This window comes from Sorghum bicolor, chromosome 2 (genome assembly GCF_000003195.3).
Source record: "Sorghum bicolor cultivar BTx623 chromosome 2, Sorghum_bicolor_NCBIv3, whole genome shotgun sequence".
In the NCBI taxonomy this organism is placed as follows: domain Eukaryota; kingdom Viridiplantae; phylum Streptophyta; class Magnoliopsida; order Poales; family Poaceae; genus Sorghum; species Sorghum bicolor.
The window spans coordinates 2,136,038-2,154,233 of NC_012871.2; the positions used below are offsets into that span (position 1 = coordinate 2,136,038).

At 43.4% G+C, this 18,196-nt stretch overlaps 2 protein-coding genes across 2 annotated transcripts; one reads left to right on the top strand and one right to left on the bottom strand.

The window, feature by feature from the left end:
- On the top strand, positions 8,722-9,475 carry LOC8085837 (pathogenesis-related protein PRB1-3). Its single transcript, XM_002459265.2, has one exon. It carries the CDS (start codon positions 8,806-8,808, stop codon positions 9,322-9,324), a length of 519 nt encoding a protein of 172 aa, XP_002459310.1. The 5' UTR covers positions 8,722-8,805; the 3' UTR covers positions 9,325-9,475.
- On the bottom strand, positions 11,138-13,883 carry LOC8086372. Its single transcript, XM_021454776.1, has 2 exons — positions 13,759-13,883; positions 11,138-13,616 (listed from the first exon to the last, which is right to left on the bottom strand). Coding segments are annotated over exons 1-2 (2,082 nt in total). The 5' UTR covers positions 13,761-13,883; the 3' UTR covers positions 11,138-11,536.

The following is an 18,196-nucleotide window of genomic DNA, read 5'->3' on the forward strand; positions in this document are numbered from 1 at the left end:
TCATTTCATATTCGATCTGTTCATCCGTGAGTGTGTGCAATGTCAACAATATCTGTTCATCCGTGAACATTTCGTGGATGTTGTATCAGGTGAGAGAAGACATCAACATCTGAAGTAGTAACTGTATTAGTGAGGGATTATGTGGCATTTACTTGTAAGGTTTGGTTAGTTCGTGAACATTTTTGGCTTTGGCTACTGTAGCACTTTCGTTTGTATTTGATAATTATTATCCAATTATGGAAACTAGGTTCAAAAAATTCATCTCGCAAATTACATGTAAACTGTGCAATTAATTTTTGTTTTCATCAATATTTAATATTGTGTGCATGCGTCTAAAGATTCGATGTGATGGAAAATCTAAAATTTTTTTAAACTAAACCAGGCCTAACTTGAGGCAGTACTTCGCTCAAATTCGAAAAAAAATATTCGTTACTGAATTGCGACATTGACACAAAGCAGTTTTGACCACATGTATGCAATTTTCGTACCAACCGAGCAACTCACGTGTCGCATGACCGTTAAAACTAACGTAAGCAACTGCCACATCATTCCTTAGATGATGCCTTCAAAATTTTAAAAGTTTACAGGATTTCTCATCATATTAAATCTTTAGATACATACATCAAGTATTAAATATAAACAAAAAAATAACTAATTACACAATTTATCTGTAATTGCGAGACGAATCTTTTGAGCATAATTAGTTCGTGATTAGACAATAATTGTTAAATACAAATAAAAGTATTACAGTGTCTAAATCAAAAAAATTGAATCTAAACAAGCTTAAGACCTTAATTTACAAGTCGATGTAAGCAATTAAGAAAAAGCAATCGTGATGACTTTTCCCAATTTTATTTAAAAAATACATCATAATCAGTTCATTGAGCACACGCCCACCGTCCTTGATTTCCTATTGGTACACGATTCAATCATGCTGCTTTCACTGAATTTTGTCACACTTTCTATGTATGCAAAAGTTTGATCAGAGGCCCAGGATTCTAGCAGAATGGGAGGAGATTTCCACCAACTTGTGGCCCATTTAGCAGCTGGCATCTCTCCTGGTTTGTTCTGCAAAGACAAGTCTGTTCCAAAGGAGGCTGGTGATTCCACCTGCAAAGACAAGTCTGTTCCAAAAGAGGCTGGTGGTTCCACCCACATGGCCACCCACATAACTCTTCAGAATGTGGGTCCCCAAGTGGAAGAGCAGCATGTGGACCTTCAGGAGGAAAACCAGAGGAGCTTTCCTGATGACTTAACTGTCTTCCAAGCTATGGTGGAAGACAACTTTCAGCTCGACAAGTCTACCCAATTAAGTCTGGCTTTAGGGGTCCAAGATGAGAGGGAGCAAGGCAGGGGCCAAGGAATAAATAAAGAAACTGCTAGGCTTCATGCCAAGTTCTTTTCTTCAGGTAACCCTAACAACCTAAATGTCTCAGTGCCTGCTCGTTGGGTTAATTTTCTGACAGCTCAGTTGCTTAAACCCAACTCTTTTGGCTGGATAAGATCTTTGTTATCTTCTGGAATCATTAGTGCTTTGGATAAATGCAACTCTGAATCTGTTCAGTTCTCTGTCCCAACTGAATGTCCTCAATTCAACCTCCCTTGTCTTTCAGAAGTAAGGGTGGAAGATTCTGCCGGGGCTGAGGAGTCTGCCATGGTGGTGCCACCTAAAAAGAGAAGCCAGAAGAGGACCACAATATATATTGAGTCAGAGGTAAGAAGGAGCCCCCGTCTCAAATCCACCAATCAGGGGTTTAAAGCCAGAGGATGTAAAGGAAAGAACTGCTTTGTCTGTAATGTGGTTCCACCAACCTTGTCCTCAGAATCTATCAAAAGAATTGCCTCAAAGTTCTGTGACATTGCTGAGACTGATGTTAATGCAATCTCACTGCAGGAAAGGAAAAGAACCAAGCACCCGGTGGCAAGAGCTCGGATCCTTCCTCTGGAAGATACCCAGTTCACTTCTACAAATGACACAGAGAAGGTCAGCACCATGGAGCCTGTTCCTGGAGAAGGGGTGGGGCAAGATGGAGCAACCAAGGAATAATGATCATGCAGAATGGGATAACGCTGGGTTTGTGCCCCCAATCTTTTGTGTCCTGGAGTGCTACCCTCTATGTAATAGTTAGTCTGAACTTTAAGTTGTATTCGCTGTCAAACTATGTCAGTCCTTTTAGTGGGAACTTGAATGTCCCTAGATTTGAAATCCCCGTCAATGATGTCATATTTGGAAACAGTTATGCAGTACTGTTATTATTTTCAGTTGTCAGCATTAGTCCTGGATCTGTTCATTTGCCATCAATCCGGTTGAGCTTCGCCAGCATCAGTTCTAGATCTGTTCATTTACCATCAACTTGGTTGATCTTAGCTTATCGCTGTCAATATGCTCGTTCCACACTCTATCTGGTTTTAAATGAATCGAAGCAATGAGAGAAATTGGGGTATTTTGAGCTGGAACGTGAGAGGCCTGAATTCCTGTAGCAAATGGGATGCACTCAAAAATAAAATCATAGATTCTAAGTGTGATATCTTCTGTTTACAAGAAACAAAAAAAGAAAGCTTTGATATGCAGTTTCTGAGAAAGATCAGTCCAGCAGGGTTTGACAGCTTTGATTTCCTCCCTTCAATTGGAGCATCTGGGGAAATTCTCATAGTTTGGAAAGGCACACTTTTTATGGAGGAAACAATTTTTAGTAACAATTTTGGAATATCCATCCAGTTTTGCTCCCTTCTTAGCTGTGATACTTGGGTCCTAACCTGTGTGTATGGACCATGCACCCTAGATGGGAAAACCCAGTTCATTGATTGGTTCAAAGGCATCCAAATGCCTGATACTTTTGACTGGATTATAATGGGTGATTTCAACCTTCTAAGAAGTTTAGAGGACAGAAATAAACCTGGAGGTAACATTTCAGAGATTCTTCTTTTCAATGAAGCAATTAGCTACCTGGGCATTGTTGAAATACCTCTCCAAGGTAGGAGATTCACCTGGTCCAATATGCAACCCTCACCTCTGCTGGAAAAGCTAGATTGGGTGTTCACCTCTTCAAATTGGAATATCAATTACCCAATCACTACAGCCAAAGCTCTGGACATGACCCCTTCAGATCACACCCCTTGCCTCATTAACATTGCAACAAGAATTCCAAAACCTAAGGTGTTCATATTTGAAAACTATTGGTTACTAGATGAGCAATTTCCTATAATTATAAATTCAGTTTGGTCTGCTCCTGCCACCAGTCAAGACACAGCAAAATCAATAACAGCAAAGCTAAAATTGTTAAGGCAGAAGCTGAGGGAGTGGCAGGCTGCCAAAAGAGGTCTCCACACCACAATTGCTAACTGCAGAATAGCCTTGCAACTGTTAGAAAGTTTTGAGGATTTTAGAGACTTAAGTGTTGAAGAATGGAATTTCAAAGATATTCTCAAAACCCACCTTTCTTCACTTCTTGAAAAACAAAGAATATACTGGAAGCAGAGAGGCTCCATCAAATGGGCAAGCTTGGGTGATGCAGGGACAAAATTCTTCCACAATAATGCAACCATCAAGCTCAGGAAAAGCATAATTTCAGAACTAGAAACTCCAAGTGGACTATCAATCAGTGAGCATAACCAGAAGGAAGCAGTTCTCTGGGAGGATTTCAAAGACAGATTGGGGCAATCTGAATTTTCAGGTTTTCAGGTAGATCCATCTTGGTTTGTTCAGCCATCAGCCCATCTGTTCTGTTTAGAAGCCCAATTCCTAAATGAGGAAATTGATGGAATTATCAAGGCTCTTCCCAATGACAAGTCTCCAGGTCCTGATGGTTTCAACAATGAGTTTATGAAAAAATCATGGCCAGTAATTAAGTTTGACTTCTACAGACTATGTAATGACTTTTACAACCACTCTGTCTGCCTTTCAAGCATAAATTCCTCTTACATCACCTTGATCCCAAAGGTAGAAGCAGCCAGAAAAGTAAATGATTTCAGACCCATTTCACTACTTAACTCCTCTGTAAAGCTGATTACAAAGCTGCTAGCCAACATATTACAGCCAGTGATCACCTCTTTAATCTACAAAAATCAGTATGGCTTCATTAAGAAAAGATCTATCCAGGATTGTATTGCTTGGGCTTATGAATACATTCACCTCTGTCATCATTCCAAGAAGGAAATTGTCATCATCAAGCTTGATTTTGAGAAAGCATTTGACAAGATTGAACATCAAGCTATGTTAATCATAATGAAAGCCAAGGGATTTGGAGATAAATGGATCAAATGGGTGAAAGACATTTTCAACACTGGCACTTCATCAGTCCTCCTTAATGGGGCTCCAGGGAAAAGATTCCACTGCAGGAGAGGGGTTAGGCAGGGTGACCCACTCTCCCCCTTGCTCTTTGTTCTGGCTGCTGATTTCCTGCAATCAATGATTAATAAAGCAAGGGCAACAGGATTGCTAAATCTCCCTATACCAATGGCAAGCACAGAAGACTTTCCAGTGATTCAGTATGCTGATGATACTCTGATCATTGCTGAAGGGGACCCAAAACAGTTGTTCTTCCTCAAGTCTCTCCTAAACACCTTCTCTATGTCCACTGGTTTGAAAGTGAACTTCAACAAGTCAATGATTGTTCCAATTAATGTTACCCAAGACAAGCTAAATATTCTGGCAGGAACCTTGGGATGTTCTATTGGCTCAATGCCCTTCACTTACCTTGGGTTACCTCTATGCATCCCAAGACCAAGATTACAGGAATTCATGCCCATGATTAGGAAATGTGAAAACAAGCTAGCTTTCATCTCCCAGTTTCTAAATCAGACAGGAAGACTTCAAATGGTCAATGCAGTCTTGTCTGCCCTTCCAACATTCTTCATGTGCTCAGTTCTTCTCCCAAAGGCAGTCATCAAGCAAATTGACAAATATAGAAAACATTGTCTTTGGAGGGGTTCATCCATCAACGAAAAGGGAGCCCCAAAGGCAGCTTGGAAAATGATATGTGTTCCCAAAGACCAGGGGGGCTGGGAGTTATTGATTTAGAAAAACAAAACAAGGCCGTGATACTGAAAAACCTCCACAAATTCTTTAACAAAGAAAGCCTTCCTTGGGTGGACTTAGTGTGGGAAAAGCACTACTCCAACAACAAGCTACCAAACCACACTAGGAAGGGCTCCTTTTGGTGGAGGGATGTTTTGAAGCTGCTGCCTCAGTTCAAAGAATTAGCGGTACCTCATTTCAAGAATGGATCTACTATTCTTTTCTGGATGGATTCTTGGTCTGACTCCCCTATTGTAGTTAAATACCCTGAACTTTTCTCTTATGCAAAAAACAAGCAGATTAGTGCAGCCAGAGCTCTTGAATTTCCAGATCTCTCTTCTTTGATACAGCTTCCACTTTTAGAGCAAGCTTTCTCAGAACTGCAATACCTCCAGGAAGCAATCCTAAATAGATCAGCAAATTCAGAAAGTGATAAATGGACCTGTGTGGGTCAAGCAGCTCATTATTCAGCAAAAAGAGTTTACAGGTTTTTGTCAGGTGCAACTAGCAACAATATCTTCTTTAAATGGATATGGAAAAATAAGGTTCAGCCAAAGCACAAGGTCTTCTTTTGGCTTCTGATAAAAGACAGACTAAACACCAAAAATTTACTAAAAAGGAAGAAGATGGACATCAACTGTTACAGCTGTGCCTTATGCAGCTACTTATCTGAAGAAACAGCACAACACCTTTTCCTGAATTGTGATTTTGCTAGAATGTGTTGGAATTTGATCGGTGTTGACATCCCCCTGCAGTCTAATATAGAAGAGCTCATCCCTTTGATCAAAGCGCAAATCAACTCTCAGTTCTTCATGGAAACCATCATTTTGCTGTGTTGGACCATTTGGAATGCAAGAAACGAACTCATTTTCAGAGGTAATGGATCAAATAGCTTGGACTGTGCAAGATTCTTCTTTAAAGAGCTAAGACTCATCCGTCACAGGCTGAAGCAGGACCTACATCAAGCCCTTGACTCATGGATTCAATCCCTAGAGCTTATTGCTGCTTGATGCAGATCTTCTTTATCTCCTTTTTTGTTCCTTAATATTTTTCACCTTGTTTTAGTTTAGCTCCAGTTTAGTTTTTTAGTCCGTTAGCTTAGTAGTCTTTCTTGCTCCTCCCTTTCTTTGTATCTTCTTTCTCCCTATTTGCGCTACCTTTGTTATTTTTTTAATATTTTATCGCTGCAGGGGTTCACACCCCTCCAGATTTCTCAAAAAACATAATTGCAATTAACCTGTATGTATTGTCACACACAGAAAAATCTTGAAATTTCCCTATGTGTTTTTATATTTTTTGTCGGGGTTTTGAAACCGATACTTTAATCATGATTTTTCCTATGTGTGTCGCAAAACAACGGAAAAATTCATCACCCACTGCCGGTTTCCGTAGTGATGCACATAATATATTACTCTTACCTTCTCAAATTATAAATCAATCTAATTTTCTTGAAGAGTCAAAACATCTTAAGTTTGACCAAAATTATAAAAAATACAAAAGATTATGATATCAAATAGCACTACTACATAAAAATTTTATCGTGGCGGGCAAAAGGGATTAACCAAGGCGGGTTTTGCAACCGCCTTGAAGGAAAGGTCACTATAAATCAATGATTTACCGAGGCGGTTCCAATGCCCGCCACAGTAAATCAGATAAAAAACAAAAAAAACCATATCAAGCCCAACCAAGCCTAGATCTGGGCTTAGCTCTGCAGCCCCTACGCGCCGCCGCCGTCGTGGGGAGGCCAGATCTGGCGCTGCCATGGTGGAGCCGGACCATTGCCCTCCTCCTTGGATCCATTGCCGCCGTGGTGAAGCCGCACTGAGCCCTCCTCCCTGGATCCATTGCCGCCATGGTGGAGCCGCGCCGGAGCCCTCCTCCCCGGATCCACCACCGCCATGGTGGAGCCACGCGGAGCCCTCCTCATTAGATCCGCTAACGCCGTGGTGGAGTCGCGTCCGTGGCCTCCACCTCGGATCTGCCGCGGTCGTGGTGGAGCCGCGCTAGAGACGATGCCCCCGCCGCGGCGCCTGGCCATGCGCCACCATGGACCCCCGCTGCCACTCGCTGGGTGGAGGGAGAGGGAGGAGACCATGCACCGGCTGAGGCTCACCATGGAAGGAGCTTCAGATGGAGGTGCCATGGGAGGAGAGAAGGGGAAGGGAGGGGGCGAGTCGGACATGAGACAGGGAGGCGCCTCTGTGCGTTGCGAGGGGAAAGGGGAGGGGGCGAGTTTGGGCGTTGGACTGGGGAAGAGTGCGGCTGAGGAGGGAGTGGGTTGAAACCCTAAGTGGCTAAGTGTGGTATTTATATGTTGTGCACGTTATTGGGCCAAGATGGTTAGTTTGGGCTCTAAAATGGGCCAATATTATCTGAGGCGGGCTTTATAGTATGTCCATCTCGGTTAATATATTAAACGAGGCGTTTGCATTAGAACAAACGTCTCGGTTAATCGATATTAATCGAGGCGGACATTTTTAAGGTGCATGCCTCGGTTAATTGATTTTGCGAGGCAGTTATCATAACCACCTTGGTTAATATAAAATGACCGCCTCAGTTAATGGTAGGCATTAACCGAGGCGGTTGAAAATCTTGCCCGTCTCCGAGGGCTATTTCAAAACGCCTCGCAAAAGATTTTTTTGTAGTAGTGTAGGTATACTATAAAAACATAATTAATGAAAAATCTAATCATGCTTATTTGATATCATAAATGTTATTATTTTGTTATATAAATTTGATCAAACTTAAAATACTTTGACTCTTCATGAAAATTAGATCGACTTAAAATTTGGGACGGCCGTTAGCAATTGTCATGCAACATCAACTCTTGCCGATAAGCTCCCCACCATGTATTTACCTACGATTTTTTGATATAGTATGCTGTTTTTCTTAAGCATGGTAATATGCTTGGAAATACAATATTTTTCTGAAGAGTTATGTTAATACAATATTATCTACCGCGATTGGCGGGAAACTAATCAATGCAAGATATAATGGTCCAAAGTCATCAGTGACTTTTCCACACGACATACATGTTGTGTGTTGTACACTTGTACTGTGCTGTGGAAATTCTACGTGCACCATCCTATTTCTTCGTACCAGACGTTTCAACCTTCAACGCGCCCTAGAAGTTTGGACGAAGTACGTATCTGTGAAAAATCCTAATGACAAACAATCTTCGTCGCAAAAAAAAAAAAAAAACAAAACAAAATGACAATCAATCTTTTCTGGAACCCTAACTACTCTTGCACAGGTACTGGCCACTCCGTTTGCCCGAGTGATGCTTAATGAAATTTTGGTGGGGAATCTCTCCCCACCGTCTGATAAAAAAAAAAAAAAAACTCTTGCACGCGTGAAGAATCGGATTGGTCATGGCCCGGCCGATACCAGATGAAGTAAACCTTCTCGAGAATGCCGTGCCCGGCCATTTTTGTAGCTGCTGCTCCTAAAAGTCTACTAAACGAAAGCCAAGTTTATCTAAATTTATCCCGCCGATGGACGATCCTATCGGATATGCAATCCCATGCCATGGAAATTCTTGCCCTTCTTGGAATTTTTTTAGCTCTTGTAGGCTCCACCATTGACCCTGACGGTGACCATGCCAAGTACAGCAAATTAACAGTCACCGTGTTTTACTAGTATATGCCATCTTGCTTGGACAAGTCTCACTAAATTCATCAGTATAAATACCGTGGCCAGTCGCCACATCTCATGCACCAAAATCCATCTACCACAACAGCGCGCCATCTCTGCTCATTCAGATAACTTGGTCAGCAGCAACAGCGGCAATGGCGTCGTCCTCCTCGTCACCGACGAAGCTGCTAGCGTGCCTCGTCGCCGCAGCTCTGGCGCTGGCTGCCACCGTCGTCGCGCCGTGCGCGGCGCAGAACTCGCCGCAGGACTACGTGAACCCGCACAACGCGGCGCGCGCCGACGTCGGCGTCGGCCCGGTGTCGTGGGACGACACGGTGGCCGCGTACGCGCAGAGCTACGCGGCGCAGCGGCAGGGCGACTGCAAGCTGATCCACTCCGGCGGTCCCTACGGCGAGAACATCTTCTGGGGCTCCGCCGGCGCCGACTGGTCGGCGTCCGACGCCGTGGCGTCGTGGGTTTCCGAGAAGCAGTACTACAACCACGACACCAACAGCTGCGCGGACGGCAAGGTGTGCGGGCACTACACGCAGGTGGTGTGGCGTGACTCCACGGCCATCGGCTGCGCCCGCGTCGTCTGCGACAACAACGCCGGCGTCTTCATCATCTGCAGCTACAACCCGCCGGGCAACTACGTCGGCCAGAGCCCATACTAGACGTAGTAGTGTGCCGTATGCATGAATTGAATACATGCAAGTATACGTACTGGGGTCGGAGTGAAAATAAATTGTTGTCAACTTTATACCATACTATGAATGTTGATAAACATAATAAGTCAATAAAATCATGTGATTGCTGAGGCATATATATTTTTGTTCTTATATTTTGATCGTTAATTACTACAGAAACGATCTTTAGGAACATGCATGATCAATTTTAGTACTATACTACAACCAATTTGCAGCGTCGCATAACAAGACCATGTGATTTTTCATATATGCTATTACATCTGCCCAAAAAAAATAAAAATAAACACTACTATAAAACCCATTCTCAATATCATTTTCTCCATCTTTACAGTAAATGCTACTACGTCCACCTAAAAATGCACAATAAACACTTTCACAATATCATTTTTTTGGCACTGATGTAGTAATAACTTATTGTGATAAATTTGTTATCACTATCGGTTCGTTACACAATTGTGGTAACATACAACACCACAATCGGCCCACTAGCCTAATAGAAAACACTAAGGCTGTGTTTGGTTCTTTGGAATTTGGCCCAGGAACAATTCTATCTCCTCAAGACTATACAAATTAGTGAAGCAATCCAAAACTAGGAATTATTCGAGGCCCTCATTCCAGTAGAACCGAACAAGGCCTAAGGCTTTGTCCTCACTCTATTTCAGACTCTTCCCTCTCTCATAGCCGCTGCTCTAGCACCGCCTCCACGTCCCAAGACCCCAACGCCACCGAACTGGAGCTCTATAATTTCATCAATTTTTAGTTTTAGGTCCCGTCAAACTATAAATTTGATGTAATTTTTTCATCTGACTTTATTTGAATAAATTATAAATTATTCATGCTATAGCTGTTTTTGAGGTCCATGCATGTTTGAAATTTGATTTCTAAGTATGGCTGACTTACCTAGAAATCATTCATTTTAGAGTCGGTTGACATAAGCAACCATCCCTAAAATATATTTTTAGAGATGGGGTAGATATATTTTCAGTGATAGTTCACTTAGTAGAACCATGGTTTGTAAGGTATGGTGTTTCCGGAGCTAGTTGCAAATAGTTTTCTATGTAGAACACCCTTGAAAAATAGAAGACATCTCAAATTATTTTTTTAACTGGTGTGACTGTGCGAAGAACGCTCGTGAGGACTCACGGTCACGGCGCTGGAGCACATATTGGCCGCCAGAGTCACCCAGGTGTACAACTCCAGGAAACTAAAGTTGCCACGTCAATCCATTACCATGGCGGCGGTGGCGTGGCACAGCCTTTTGTTTTAAGATAAATAAAAAAGGACCGACCGGCGCTGATCTTGACCATTACAAACTTGTTTGTTTAAAAATATTGTTCGCTGATTTATTGTGAGAGAAAAACACTGCTGAATAGCTGGCAGATTCAATAGATAAGCTTAACCAAATACATTAGTCACTGCTCTAGGTCTCCAACGTACAGACAAAATGCAGAGAAAATGAAGAAGAAATGATGAGCACGCGACTGAGAGTGAATGAATACACTGCAGTCATAGTACGTTTGTAATCAGCTGTATCAAAGTTCTTGACAAAATATATATATAATACAGGGCTTGCACATCCAACAGTCTTGGAACAGAAACTAAGATTAATTAGCATGGTATATAAATTAAAGGTGCAACAAACATCATTGCAAAATTAAAAGTGACATCTCAAAAGCACGCCACGGGTAAAGAAGACCACACAGCGCGCGCGCACAACTGTAAATGAAGTAATCCAAAGCAAAGCGGCCATGGTAGGCCGCCTAAAACAAAGTTGACACAGCAGAATAAGACCAACGACCATACGGACTAATCAAGCACACATGCATGAAGAAAAGACAAATCCATTAAACAGCACCAGAAGAAGTTGCTGCATCGCCATCTTCTTCACCTGGCCTGCTGACGATCCCGGCGTGGAAGAGCAACGCCCAGAGCAGCGTTATCAGCTCGCCACCCCTGGCAATGGCCTCCGAGTGACCCTTGAGGTTGTCTGATGGCGCGACGAACAGGATCATCTCTGACCAGAAGTCAGCCAGCAGCTTCCACGCCATCTCCTCACCATTGATTTTCTCCACCAGCTGCTTTGCCAGCTCCACACCATTCTTGAGCACCTCATGCTTCGAGTTCTCACTCAGCAAGTGGACCAGCTTTTGATACTCATCTTCTGGCTCCGATGACCTTGCTACTGCGTGACCGGCGAGGGCATGCTCTGCGTCCTTCTTGACAGCCTTGTACAAGCTCTTGCTCCATGCATTGTCTTATCCGGAAGTAGCTCAGGGCACCAACTCACTAGGTATGCACAGTACTTTGACAAGTGACTGGCAACAATCTTATAATCTGTAGAGCTGGGATTTGGTGGAGAACCCTGTTCTTGATGATCAGCTCGGTATGGGTGTTTCACTTCAAGGATGCATGTGGCGATATGCCATGTGAGTATGATATCCGATGTACCTTTGCCATTGCAAGCCCCAATAAAGCTTTGTCCACCAACTTGGCTTTGTCGTAGAGATTCTGCACCATTGCTCAAACGGTGTCCATTGATCAGATTTCTTACTGCATTCAGGATGCTAACCTTCACGGCCGCTGGCACCTCCATTTTCCTCCTCTGATCTGGGACACGGAGGAGACGGTATACAAGAACTATTGGGGTTGTTTTTGGCTGAGGTACCAACACTGAGCACTGGCTCATTTTTTCATCCCAGTGTTTCATCAGCTTGCATCTGCAGCGTAACAAACTACTAACCAATTTTCGCATGCATAGTGAATGTGGTGAAGAGTTGCGGTTGATGTAGCAGCAAATAAGGGTAACTTTTGTCCAGTTGGAGCAAATATAGGAAACCAAGCTTCTAACCTCAGCTGTCACCGCTAACATCAGAACCAAAAATATTGGCAACAGATCGAAGGACCACTCTCCCATATTGATGTGCGACATGTAGCTTGCTAAGTTCCCTTGAATACACCATAATTTACACTGAAGTTGTTGGCCCCTCCCATGCTCTAAGATCTTCCGTACTATGTTTGCTATGACTAGCAAAGTAAACAAGATACAATAAACTACTGTGAAAAGTGATAAAATGATATCCAAGATGGGCAGGCAACAATTTGAATAGGAGATTGGGAGAGACGAGTAATAATAATCATGAAGAAATGATAACTCTTCCTCAATCACCACAAATACCCTTTCATCTTCTCCAACCTTGTGCAACAAGCTCCGGAAAAAGTTGCGAGTCCCAGTAGAGCCACCATTAGTGATCTTATACCGTGCAAACCGACATCGCAACAACTTGAACAAAGCAAAGGACAAGCATATATCTTTTAACTGTGGCGTTGCAATTAGAAGCATGCTATCTAACTGCCAAACTCTATCAATAGTCACCAATCCAACATGTTTGTTCAGCATTGTTTCAGAGTCATCCTTGAATGTATACCCATGAGGATGCTTCTCCACTTGTTCCTCCGATTCTCTCATAACCAAGAGTGGGGGAGCATGTGCACCATCACCTACCAGCGGTTCATCAACATGCTGATGTGCTGCTTCTTGTGCTTGTAACTTCTGCATGTAAACAAAAACAAGTCCTGGATTGCGTCCGAGTGTGAAGGACGACCGCCGTGCCATTTCGAATGCATAAAATTTGAGCCCTATTTTGGAGCATAGCAGAGCATAAGGTGTGATGAAGATGAAGATGAGTCCTATAATGAAGCCCTCTGCGGCATAGAGCTTAAGGAGACCACCGGCAGCAAGGTAAAAAGTCCAAATCCCCTGTATAAGCAGCTCGGGCGGGGGACCTTTGGATTGGCCTTCTCTGTCATCAACAGAGACTATTGTGCTTGTATTGATCATGACTACCAGCACAAGGGATGCCAGAATTACGAAGAATACCACGTGGCTAAGTGCATTGCATTGTGCAACGATCGCCAGCTCACCATAATCACCATAATCCTCACCATAATCTTCATACAGTGAGGAAAACCTGATGTAATTAGGGTGGAGGCTGATGGTGGAGGTGAGATAGGAGATGATGGGCAAGAAAAGTGTGTTGGCTCCAAGGAAGACAAAGCGAGTGAAGGGGTGGTGGCGGTACCGCTGACCATAGGCGCCTATCCCAACAAGTACTACAGCCAGGACAGGTTGAACCACTAGCAGGGCATTAACCTCCCATAGCTGCCGTCTAATGCTCTCGTGGACGGTTGTCTGGAGATCCATCGCTTGTTTGGAGCAATTTCCGATCAGCTTCCCATTCCCTCCAGCCATGCTCAGCTGCCTGCCAAACTTCAAGTCGTTAGCTAGCACCATGCAAGGCAAGGCACATGCAACCTCGTGCAAGATAGACGGTGTTGTATGTACGAGAAACTATTAACATGCAAGTAATTTGAAGAAAAAAAATAAACGAGTGGAGGAATTACATGAATTAATTAAGGTGTGGCGGTATAGCTTAGGCCGAGATCCAGCTGACTGGTGCTGCGCAATCCAGCAGCCCAGCCGCTCAGCGTTTCTTATGGATGGTTTCCTTCGTAATGGAGTTTTGGGCTTGCTAGCTACTCACGCGTATTAGAGAAGGGTATATATGGGAGATGCCGAGAGGAAGAAAGTAGAGGTTGAACCTGACCTTTGGAACGATTGGGTCATGATCCCACGGCTATTACAGCCAAGAATCTTTGATGTTCCATAAGTATTAGAAGTTTTGAGGACATATTTAGTAGGTAGAACTAATCAAATGATTATCTTTACTCTCTCATTTTATTTTCTAACACAGTACCCATTTAAATACTATATTCTTTATTTGGTTGCAATAAATTAATCTACCTATTACTCTATATATATGTTTTACCATCATTTGCACTGCGCCTTGGTGGGTTTAATTTATATGTATGTGTCCAAATATTCGGTGTGATAGGAGTTAAAGTTTACCGCTAGAAATCAAACAGGGACTAAGTATTGTCTCGGCGCTGCTAAAACTACACCAGGGAAAAATCGCAAACCTTTGAAGTTTGTATATGTCGTTATGCTTTTAGTTTTAAGTTTTACTCTAGATAGTTGATGATGCAATCTGCTGTGAATCCTTTTTAATTAATCTTTAAGGAAACAGCAACATGGATGTATGAACTGATGACTCAACACAGTCTATTTTCATGTTCAACAAGGAAAATGAAATAATGATTCTCTTGTGTTTTTGAATTGTAGGAGACTAGGAGGATTCCCCGCGTGTTGCCGCGGGTATGAAGAAGGAATATAAATGTTAGAACGTATAGAAATGTGACTTGCTGACAGATATTATAATTACATAAGTTAGTAGATTTTAATTGTATGTGATAGTAGATTGTCTAGTTGGATAGCTTGTATGTTGATAGAAATAGGTAGTTAGGTGTCATAGTGGATTGTCACATGTTAAAAAAATAGGTAGTGAGATTTTGCTTTATAAAAGTATAGTAAGATTGAAAGTCGCTGCAACACAGCAGGAAACCCAGGGTTTATTTTAGTCTGGTCATTCACTCAAATGTACGTAAATTAGCTAGGTAATCTGCTGTGGATCGGAATATATACTTTGCTTTATTCATGGAAGAGCAGGTGTTCTGCTAATCTTTTAAAAAAGGAATAAACAATGAAAAAAGAAAAGCAGCTAGTACCTTAAATCAAGCATCATCATATGCATGCGAGGTCCCCTTTATTCCTCAGCGCCTGCGTTTTTCTTTTTCTCTTTGATTTCCGTCTTTTTTTTCTTTAATTTCTGCCTTTGTCTATCATTATTACCTTCTCCATTGCACAGACGATATGAAGCAAGTCGAGTGACTAGAATGGCACGAGCTCGAGTGACTTGTGGCGAGCGTGTGAGAGAGCGTGTGTTTGGCTCAGAGTAATACATGGAGAGGCCAAGTCTAAACAACGACTATCTTCATTTCTATTTAAATTTGTCTAATCAATGATTCCCACACCATTGCCGTCCACTATACACCACTTGGTACGTGCGGAGCTATTACCACCATGGCCACTAAACCACTCAGCCCACCAGGGTGTCTTGGAGTCAGTGGCGGAGCCAGGATTTGAATCTTGGGTATTCCTTTGTTAGTGTCTAGTGAGTCGTTATTCAGCTGTTGCCTCTAACCTTCGACCGACGTGCGCTCTCGCCGGTCGCCATGTAAGCATAGCATAGAGATAGAGGTCGCGTCCGCGCTGCATGTCCCGCGCTGCCAGGAGCTTAGGACATTGAGAACCAGCAGTACCGCCACCACATCATGCCTGGTAGGCTAGGGTGAGAGATTTAGGCCTTGTTTAGTTCGCAAAAATTTTCAAGATTCCTCGTCACTTCGAATCTTTGGTTGCATGCATGGAGCATTAAATATAGATGAAAATAAAAACGAATTACACAGTTTACCTGTAATTTGTAAGATGAATCTTTTGAGCCTAGTTACTCCTTGTTTAGACAATGTTTGTCAAATAAAAACGAAAGTGCTACAGTAGCCAAAAATGGAAATTTTTGCCAACTAAACAAGGCCTTAGGAATGAGGATTATGGAATAGTCTCCCACTCATGTCCTTATTATATATGCTGCCATGTGCATATTTCCATATTTAGATCCAAAAAGTTTTTCGATTGGAGTAACTAGGCTTAAAAGATTTGTCTCACGATTTACACGCAATCTGTGCAATTAGTTTTTATTTTCATATATATTGAAAAGTTTTTTGGTTTTAGGATGAACTAAACAAGGCCTTATGTTGGAAAAGAATTTAGAAATAAAATATGATTTGTACTAATATTTAGTGACATGGTCAATATGTATGTGGTCTGAAGATAAATAATTAGATTCTCATTTACAGAAACAACAAATTAGTACAAATTCCTTTGAAAAGAATGAGAGAGAAATTTTATTTGTTAAATATAGAAATGCTAATATATTTGATATACATATATATAAATATACCTATATATACTTAGTGCACAAAAAGTTAGGTATTCCTAGGAATACCAGGAATACCTGGTGTATTCGCCCATGCTTGAGGCATGTTTGGTAACGCGACTCTGAATGGCCTGGCTGGCTGGCCTAGTCTAGGTCAGCTCGAGCCTGGTCATAACGGTGCAATCTCATATGTTTGGTTGTCTATTCTAACAGAGACGAGCTCACTTCAAATCGTGTTTGATTGGTAGTATACTAGAATCTGGTAACCCTAGACTTACAACATGGTAATGTTACCTCCTCTTTGTCATTTCATCGCGAATACATGGAGGTCGTCGGCGTCGAGGCATGGCATGGCTCCGATTGGCGGTGAGGCATGGCTGCATACGACGGTGAACCCTCCTCCCCATCCCTCTCTGCTTGCCTACACCTTAGTCACCACTAGCGTAACTCGCGAACGCGGAGCACACTACGCCATTGTTGTGGCTGCTCGACCTGATGACAAGCTCGCAGCCACCGCCAGGGCAGCCTCTCTCCATGCCGCACCTGGAGCACGGCATGGGAGCAAGAGTGTCTACGGCCGGCGGCGGCGCCGCTTCTAGGAGCAACGTGACCGAGGCGGTGGTGTCAGAGGGGCGCCGCTTTCAGGAGCCCATCCATCGCGTTGCGTGGTCCCCGTGTGTCCCTAGAGGAGGAGGCAGTGTGGCGGGACTCTGATTTTCCCAGATCTCATGACCGGGTCCGGCTCTGCCACCATTGCCGTGACAGAGGCAATGTTGCTTTGCATAGCATCCGTGCAGAATAGGCTATCCAGTGACTCGTACATGCCGATGTCGAAGAAGGCGAACTCATCGCAGAAGAGGAGCACATTTGGCTCAGAGCCGGAGGAGGCCTATGGTGATGCCTCGTCTTCTGTGCTCTTCGACTCAGTCCTTGGCTGCTTCTTGTCGCCACTCTAGCCTCAACATCGAGGGCGGGGGCTGCGTCATACGCCGCTGGCATGCCCTACCGTGAGATGTCCAGGAGTGCGCCAGAGCCAGAGCGCTCATTGGCCTCGTACTTCAAGGCGGCGCTGCTCTTCTTCCTCTTGGTTGACAAGGTCGATGACGGTGGCGTCGGTGGTGTGCGTGCTTGTGACTGGCTAGCTAGGGCCCCGATGGTGGCGGAGAAGAGAAATAGGTGAGAGGCCGGGAGGTGGCAAGTTCGTTCACTGCACGCTCCTTCTCGCTCCACCTGGCTAGGCTATGGAAAAACAAAACCCCCCATCATTTTAGTTGATCCCATAACTATAAATAGTTGATTGCGCAACTCGACATGTAAGTGGAGGGTCGGCTCCCAGGGGGGGAGAGGATAGACTTAGACAAACCGATAAGCTAACAAGTGGAACAACCGAGTGTCTTCCACCAGCAGAAATCTCCACTTTTGTGACGCTAGGGAGAACCCTCACCGCTGACACCGTAAGCTAGCACTGAGCAATCCCCTACCAAACTCTCATTCTCCTTCATTATAAACCCCCTGAGATTTGGGTGCTCCTGAATACGAAGAACACCACACTACTAGACGAGGGCCTCGATAGCCAAAACTAGGATAAACCGTCATGTCTATCTTGTGTTTTTAAGTACCCAAGCCACCGGAGACCCACACTTCTTATATTCGACAAACAACCATGATGCTTTGCAGTTATGAATCCGCGACAACTAGCACACAAAGTAGGGAAGTGTCGAATGTGAATTCGGCTCTATGGTGGCCGGAGCCACCCGACTTGTCGCCGAAGCAGGTTTAAATGAAGGGGCTGATTGATGATTCTTCTTGGGATACAAAGTTGGACCATATTGGGCCCAAAAAATGGGAGGAGAGAAAGCAGTCGGTGGAAATTTAGTCTTCTTCAACTCCTAGAACTATCATTGTGTTCTGATTTTTCTGCTAAAACTATAAAACCGCATATCTTACCC

Coding starts and splice junctions, on each gene's coding strand:
- LOC8085837 (XM_002459265.2), top strand. CDS start 8,806: ATGGCGTCGTCCTCCTCGTCACCGACGAAGCTGCTAGCGTGCCTCGTC.